This window comes from Stegostoma tigrinum, chromosome 12, assembly GCF_030684315.1.
Source record: "Stegostoma tigrinum isolate sSteTig4 chromosome 12, sSteTig4.hap1, whole genome shotgun sequence".
Lineage (NCBI taxonomy): Eukaryota > Metazoa > Chordata > Chondrichthyes > Orectolobiformes > Stegostomatidae > Stegostoma > Stegostoma tigrinum.
In genome coordinates, this window is record NC_081365.1 from 978,500 (window position 1) to 987,094 (window position 8,595).

At 42.4% G+C, this 8,595-nt stretch overlaps 1 protein-coding gene across 6 annotated transcripts in view; it reads left to right on the forward strand.

The window, feature by feature from the left end:
* wdr4 (WD repeat domain 4) overlaps positions 1 to 6,512 on the forward strand; it is a 30,375-nt gene extending 23,863 nt beyond the window's left edge. For 5 of the 6 annotated variants that reach the window (XM_048540363.2, XM_048540364.2, XM_048540361.2 and 2 more), the window contains 4 exons: positions 3,247 to 3,314; positions 3,790 to 3,964; positions 4,276 to 4,345; positions 5,727 to 6,512. In XM_048540363.2, the coding sequence (XP_048396320.1) occupies positions 3,247 to 3,314; positions 3,790 to 3,964; positions 4,276 to 4,345; positions 5,727 to 5,902 (489 nt within the window). In that variant the 3' untranslated portion in view covers positions 5,903 to 6,512. Of the gene's footprint in view, positions 1 to 3,246; positions 3,315 to 3,789; positions 3,965 to 4,275; positions 4,346 to 4,797 lie in introns of all 6 variants that reach the window. The other variant, XM_059650068.1, reaches the window with a different exon arrangement.
* Positions 6,513 to 8,595: the final 2,083 nt, after the last annotated feature.

Below are 8,595 nucleotides of genomic sequence, written 5' to 3' on the forward strand. Positions count from 1 at the left end.
AGTGAACCAGTAACTAGGGCACAGATTGAACAGAAATTTCCTGCAGTGAGACATTAGTAAGACTGAAGCCATTGGTTTTTGGTCTCTGCTTTAAACTGCGTTCCCTTGCTCCTGGGACAGGAGAATGTGCTTCTGATGAAACCCATCTTCCCTAATCTCTCCATTTCTTGTAAATGTTTCATTTCAGTTACAGAAATGGAAATTCTTCCCTGTTTTTACTGCAATCCAGGTTGGAAGAGACTTCCACCTGGCCTCTTCAATGAAATCAGAATCATCCATTATTCTAAAACAATTCTCATTTCTGAAAGCAAATGGTAAATTTAGTGAGCAGCTGAGTTGTAATCCAGAATTAGAACTACATCCCTTTTTAAATCCAAAGGAAATATTCATGCAACCCCCAAAACACAGCTCTGACCCTGGAAAGGTGATATTTAAAAAGAGCAAGAGAAAACCTTACTCTTATTGGCCATTGGTCTGTTTTTAAAAAGAAAAAGCTAGAATTTGTTGAATGCTCAAAGTTCATCAAGTTTCTTGTTGATGAAATTGAATCGCTGACAGCTGTAGTCCAATGGAAGATCTACCAATTAAAACAAATTACTGGTGAAACTCAGCAGATCTGGCAGCATCTGTGTAAGGAGAAACTGAGTTAATATGTCTTAGTTAACTGAGTTAACCGAGACCAGTGACCCTTTGTCAGATCTTCCAGCTGAGGCTGCAGTCCCGTTGCTTATCAGGCTGGCTCCAAGACTTCAGACAGTGATTGTGGTTTAGTTTCTCAGGGTTTACATGGTCATTTAAGTACTGAGAAGTGAAAACTTTCAGGTTTCCAATTACTTGAATCAAGAGAAGAGGGAGACCTGCAGCTTTGAGGATTTTCCTTCCTTCTACGTTTTGAAACTGAAACCAAAGAGGGAACCAGAAGGGATTAGACCATAAATCATTGGCCGTTCAGCCCATTGAGTCTGATCTACCATTCAATGCAATCTCGCTGATCTGATAATCCTCAGCACTATTTTCTTGCCTTTTTTAATTCATTCACGGGATGAGGGTGTCACTGGCCAGGGGACATTTATTGTCTATCCCTAATTGCCCAGAGGGCAGTACACAGTCAACCATATTGCCGTGGGCCTGGAGTTGCATGTAGGCCAGACCAGGTAAGGATGGCAGTTTCCTTCCCTCAAGGACATTAGTGAACCAGATTTTTTTTTTCCCTTGGCAATTGAGCATGAATTCACAGTCATCATTTGACTCTCAATTCCAGATTTTGTTGAATTCAAATTCCACCATCTGACATGGTGGGATTTGAACTCTGGTACCCAGATTATCACCTGGGTCTCTGGATTAACAGTGCAATGATAATACCACTAGGCCATTGTCTCCCATAATTCTTGATTACTAGGTAATCATCAACACAGGGCTCTATAGTCAGTTCCAAATGTTCAGTACTTTAGGGAATTAAACTCAATCCATTACCTCTCTAAAAGCTTTGCTTAGCTGTTTGCGCAGAATCATCACTTTCTGCAAACAGTAAAGTGGTTCACAGGTTAGCTCATTCCTTGGACAAGAAACCTTGTTTAATCCAGAAAGAGTCCAAACTGTTTAATATCTTCCAGTTCTCCACGTAGTCCATAAATAGAGATGTATTCCCAACACTGCTGTGTCCACACATCTCCATAAGTAGAAAAAGTAACCCTTTCTGGATGTTTAGTCAGCCCTGCCATTCAGTGAGATCATTGCTGATATGGTGATCCTCGCCCCACTTTCTTGTCTTTTCCCCATAGCCCTGATTGCCTCAGTGATTAAAAATCAGTCTCTCTCAGGCTCAGTTATACTACATACCCCAGTCTTGATAGCCCTCTGTGGTAAAGAATTCCACAGATTTACGATCCTCTGAGAGGGGAAATTCTCTTTATCTCAGTCTTAAATATACAACCTTTTTATTGTGCAGTCGGGCCATCTGCTCCTATACTATCCCACAAAGGGAAGCAGTAAGGTCGTTTCTCATTCTTCTAAATTCCATTCAACCTCACCACATAAATCAGTCCCTCCTCCTGGTTTCAGCCTAGTGAGCCTTCTCTGGTCTGCCTCCAATGACAGTATATCTTTCCTAAGATAAGTGCCCAAAACTGTTCACAGTATTCCAGCTGTAGTCTGATTAGTGCCTTTAATGGTTTCAGCAAAACTTCCTACTTTTACACTTCATTCCCTTTCAAACAAAAGCCAACATTCCATTTGTCTTCCCTATTACCTGCAGCACATGGATGCTGGTTTATAATGATTCATGAATAACGATTCCCAAATATCTCTGTTCTGCAGTTTTCTGCAGTCTTTCTCTTTAAATAATGTTCAGCTCTTCTGTTTCCCCTGCCAAATTCTATAACCTCACATTTTCCCACATTGTATACCACTTGCCATGTTTTTGCCCACTGACTTAATCTGTTGCGATCCCACTGCCGACTCTTCGTGTCATGCACACCACTTGCCTTCCCAGCTGATTTTGTCATCTGCAAAATTGGCTGCGGCACATTCACTTCCCTCATCCAAGTCATTAATAAATATTATAAATGATTGTGCATTCCCTGGAAACTGGCTGTATTAGTCTTTGGTGTCCTGTTTGTTTCACAGCATTGCTATGAGGGTATATTTCAGCTCTAATATTGACTGACTCAGCTCTTTGGTTGAAAGCTTCACGCATGCTTCTGTTAACTTGTGATGTGACATTTCCACTGTACCCCTGTGTACTTACCTAAAATTGACCCTGTGTAAACTTGGCATCATCCAAAACTCTGCTGCCCTGTGGCTAAACTCTCACCCTGTTTTACCCTGTTTCTAAATCTCCCTTTGGCCTCACTGTTTCCTGTATCTAATCTCCCCCAACTGTACAATTACTGCAGTCCTCCAATTCTGGCCTCTTCCAATGTCCCTGGTTTCACTTGCATCACTGTGGTGGCTGTGCCTTCTGTTGTTGAATAGTTAGGCTCCTCCTGAAATGTCTCCACCTCTCCACCTGACTCTCTTCCTTAATGTCACTGCCTCATGCCTGCTTCTTTGACTAAGCCTTTGGTCATCTGACTGTAGATCTCTCAATGCTCAGAGCCTTGCTTTGATTTAGGACATTCCTGTGAAGCACGTTGGTCAGTTTGTGTTAAAGATGCTATATAAGTTATTGCTGTAAATGGGTGAGGTGACTGCTGCTGACTGTGTTGCTGAACTGTGGTAACCCCAGCACTGGCCCTTTTCTTGCAGAAAAGATGTGCTGTGGTACGTCTCGTTCACTGCAGAGGGATGGATTTCTTTGCAGTTCTGTGTGACAGGTAAGAGTGCCGAATCCTCTGTCGATAGCCTGTCCCCACCCACACCTATGAGACCATGTTGAATGAAACTAAAATGCCCAGGGTTCGAAGCAGCTGCAGCACAGTCCTTGTGCTGCCTTTTCTGAGCTTTGAGTATAGTTGCTCAGGGGACAATCTGACAGTCTTTAAATTGGCACCAGCCGACACAGGACCTGCCTTTTCACTTCGGACATGGGATGGTTTAGTGTGGAAATTGGAGACCTCAGTGCATAATAGTGTCATCAGTCTAATTTACTGTGCATCTAACCCCATACTATTCCTGCTCTGTGAATGTTTAATCGGGATGGTGTAGAAGAAGCTTTACTCTGTACATAACTCTGTACTACCCCTGTCATGGGAGTGTTTGATGGGGACAATGTAGAGGGAGCTTTATGATTCAGTACTCTGTGCTGTTGCCTTGCGTGTGTCTCCTGTATTGAATTACCTGGTTGATCAGTCTCTCCTTAGTGTATGTTCTGGAGTTGGATTTGAAAGCTGAGAGACTCATTCACCAGCAGACGATCACGGCGAAGCAGCGAGCCTGGGATGTGACGTTCGATGACTGTGGTGGGCTCTGGCTGTTGGATGGTGACGTAGCTGTTCTATACCAATTACATGAAGGGCTGTGGCGGGTAAGTGTTTGGGAACTAGGACTGCTGGCCAGTAATGGTCAACAGTAGGTGGGAGCAGTGAAAATGGGACAGTACAGGTTCTCCTCAAATTCATGGGAAATATGATCTTGGTAACAAGTTCCATATATTCAGGAATTCCTATCTGGCAATTGGGGTTTAAAGCTGGAGGCACTCAGAACCCATTGTATTCAGTGGCTGCTGAGACTAGGGAGTTTGTGAAACCTCTTCAGCTCGACTCTCTTGTGATCGCTAATCCCAAACTGACATTGTGAATTCCGTGAAAAATGACTCTGTGTTAATCTCTTTGATAGGAAATTCCAGATCATCCAGATCAAATGAGGATCAAAGAGGTTATCCGTTCCAACTGGCCAGTATTTGGGGGTAAGTAGTTCTAACTCTGAAAGTCCAGTGTCCGATTGTCATGTCCTTAATATTAAATTAGTGTACTTTTTTGGTGAAGGCTGCGAGGTTTGCAGGCTGTAGTTCCTGTTTTCTCGCTCCCTTTTTTCTTACAAAAATGTTTACGACTTTGTAACCTCCACGTACTGTTCTAGAATCTGTTGAATTTTGTAATGTTAACTTTCTACAGCCACCGTCTCTCCCAGCTCTAGCATGGACATCTTGGGGATCGGGTGTTTGTCAATTTGCAGTAATGTTAACTTCTCCGGTACTTTTCTTCAGCTATACCAATTTCTTTCCATTTCTTATTTTCACTTGGCTGTCAATTATTTCTGGGAGGTTGTTTGTAACTTGTTCCCTGAAGACACATTAAAGTATTTGTTCAGTTTTTTTTAGCATTTCCTTACTCGTTATTATAAATTCTCCTGCAATAGCTTGCAAGAACTGTGACAAACTGGCAGAAAGCTAGCCACCAGGATACATGAACATCAACTCGCCACAAAACGACATGACCCACTATCACTCGTATCCTTACGTACAGATAAGGAAGGACACCACTTTGATTGGGACAACACATCCATCCTAGGTCAAGCCAAACAGAGACATGCATGAGAATTCCTAGAAGCATGGCATTCCAACCGGAATTCCATCAGCAAACACATTGATTTGGAGCCCATCTACCATCCTCAGAGAAAAAGAACAGGAAATGACATCACCAACCCAAGGAAACCTAAACACTTAAATAGAAAGCGGGACATAACACCAGCGCTTCGACAGAGGCTCACTGATGATGTTACCTAGAATGGTGACGAAACGTCTGAAAACTAACCTTCCAGCTCAGCGAGCAAACTCACATCCAGAACCTCAACCTGAGCTACAAATCTTCTCAAAACTCGCTATAAATTCCCCTGTCTTGCCCATATGGGCCCATGTTTTTATTTTTCCTTTCACGTCCTTGTAGAAGCGTTTACAGTCTGTTTCTTTGTTTCTTGTCAATTTAGAGTTATATCTTCTCCATTTCTTTATCAGTTTCTTGGTTCTCTTTTGTTGAATTCTGGTATGCACCCAATCTTCAAGCCTGCTGTTTTTTTGGTAACTTTATAAGCTTCCTCCTTTGATAAAATGTAATCTTTAACTTCTCTTGTGAGCTACAGTTGGATCACTTTTCCTGCTGGGTTTTGTGCCTTACGGGAATGTAAATTTATTATGAACCGCATATTAATACTTACATAAATCACCCTGAACCTCTGAATTAGATTCCAGTCTGCAACTCACTCCCAGATATATTGTTCTACACGTAAATTCCACAAAAACCTTCGATTAGATTCTAGCCTTTATCTGTTCTTTCTCTTCTTTCTGACAGGCTCGGGGTCTGCTATTAGCTACAGTAATTTGTACAAAATGAGCATTGATAACATGGCTGAATATCAGTTGAAGAAAGAGCAGAGAATTGATCAAAGACAGAATAAAAGGACATCGGAACTCGTGGCTGAGAGCAGAGACAGCAAAAAACCAAGAATGGGAGGAGTTATGATGTGATGCTGTGTAAATGCTGTACATTGTGACTCCGGACTGCACCATTTGGTTTGGTGGCTGTGGTGCTTCCTGTCAGCACAAGGTGGGAAGGTCAAATGTGGAATGCTGCAGCAGCCCATCAAAAGGGATTCAGGAGGAAGTCAGAGGAGCTGAGGGAAGTGAAAGACTGAGCATTCTGTTGAAAATCCATTCATAAACTCAGCAGATCTTGGCATGGTTCCTGTTCTTTACCAGTTGTGTCCGATCATCTTGACTGCAGAATTTGAAACCAGCAGATGGCATTGAGCCCTAAGCCTATTGCATCGTTCAGTGAGATGATGGTTTGTGTACCTGATGTGTTTCCTCCAGAGCCATATGTACCCTTGGCTTGTAAAAGTCTCAGGTTTCGAGTTCTTCGTTAAGCAAGTGGCTACTGTTAACTGGGACAGCTCTTGGCCACTCGGGTGGGTTTAGCAATGTGAAGTCATGGTCTTGAATTTAGATCAGTCTTTCAATACCTGATCCACAGAGATTTGCTAATGATTGCAACCTGGTTAATTGTATCACTTCCAGACAACCTCAATTCCATTACAGTAACATTCAACCATTCTGGTGTTGAACATTTTTGAAAATAAATCAGTACTGATATGGTGTCTGAGAGTTTCTGCAAGACTTCTTACAACATGGACACAAATATTATGAGTAAAAGTTTTAGGTTCACGGGTGACTTCCTGCTTGCAGCATTCGCTAATGGAGTCATGATTTCACAGGTGAGAAAGGCAGAACTTCAGAAACAGACAGAGTGGACCGGGAATTGAATGTTGTCAAGGAGGAGGAGAATGATCTCTGTTATTTATTAAGGTACATCTGACATTGAAAAAACATGCTACATGCATTGCCCAATCACCCATAGGATGTGGGTGTCAGAGGCAAGACCAGTGTTTGTTCTGAGGTTGACAGCCAGCTACCTTACCCTACAGAACACAACATTTCCATCAGAACAGTCTAGTAGACCCCTAGGCCATTTCAGAGGGCAGTGAAGAATAACAACGTTGCTGAGAGTCTGGAGTCATGTGTAGGCCAGACTAGGTAAGGATGATAGCTTCACTTCCTTTAAAGGGCCCAACTGAGCCAGGTTGGTTTTTCTAACTGTCTTTTCACTTTATGATCCTTATTACCATGGCTAGATTTTTTTATTTTACATTTATTACATTTAAATTGCATGGGCTGCTGTGGTTGGATTTGTGCTGATGACTGCATCATTGAGCACAGCCTCCTGATGGTAGTTTTAAGTCCGATTACATCAATGAGATTCTGCAGTTTCATACTGGTCACTGGTTGTGAAGGGGGTGGGGACTGCAGCAGCAGATATCAGCTGTGATATAATAACCAGCCTGAACCTATCCACAGAGGTATTGCAGAGACCCACTTCAGGACAAATTAGGGCAGGTGACCAAAACATGTCAATTTTAAGTAGAGTCTCAAGGGAACTGAAGGTGATGGTGGAGGAGTTAAAACTGAGACCAGAATTAGAGGAGCAAAGAGATTGATTATTATCTGAGAATGTCAAAGCATTAGGAGGAGGACAGACCATCAATCAGAATTAAATATCATAATTAACTGCTAGGATTTTCTTTAGTCACTAGGGAGACCACACTAAAGGAGTAATGTCACTGTGTTAGTACTGTAATTGTTTTTCATTCATTCACTCGGGTATCACTAGGTGATGATCATTTAATTCCAGTCCCTGAGGACATGGGTGTCATGGCCGGCCAGCAATTATAACCATGTTCCTAGATGCTCTTGAGAATGTGGGGGTGAGCTACCTTCTTGAAATGCTGGAGAGAATGTGCTGTGGGTTGACACAATGCCCTTCGGGTGGGGGGTAGAAATTCCTGAATTTTGACCAAGCGACAGTGAAGAGACAGTGATATATTTCCAAGTCAGGGTAGTGAGTGGCTTGAAATTGCAGGAGGTGGTATTCCTATGTTCCTGCTGCCCTTGTCCTTGTAGATGGAAGTAGTCATGAGTTTGCAAGGTGCTGCCTAAGAAGCTTTGGTGAATTTCTGCAGTGCATCTTGGGAGTCCTTGTACAAGAATCATAAAGAGTTGGTTTGCAGGTGTAGCAGGTAATTAGAAGGTAAATTGTCCTTCATTGCTAGAAGGACAGAGTTTAAAAATAGGTTATGCTAAAACATAAAGGTGGATAAATTCCTGGAGCCTGATCAGGTGTACCTTATAACTTTGTGGGAAGTGATTGCTGGCCCCTTTGCTGAGATATTTCTATCATCGATAGCCACAGTGAGGTGTCAGGAGACTGGAGGGTGGCTAATATTGTGTCACAATTCAATTAAGTTAGTAAGGAAAAGCCAGGGAACAATAGACCGGTGAGCCTGACATCAGTGGTGGCAAGTTGTTGGAGGGGATCCCAAGGGACATATTTACACGTATTTGGAAAGGCAAGGACTGATTAGGGGCAATCAACATAGCTTTCTGCATGGGAAATTGTGTCTCACAAACTTAAGTCTTTTGAAAAAGTAACAAAGAGGATTGATGAAGACAGAATGGTGGATGTGAGCTAGTTGGACTTCAGTAAAGCCTTCCAACAAGGTTCTGCATGGTAGACTGGTTAGCAAGGTTAGATCACATGGAACACAAGAAGAACTAGCTATGTGGATACAGAACTAACTCAAACGTACAAGACAGAGGGATGTGGT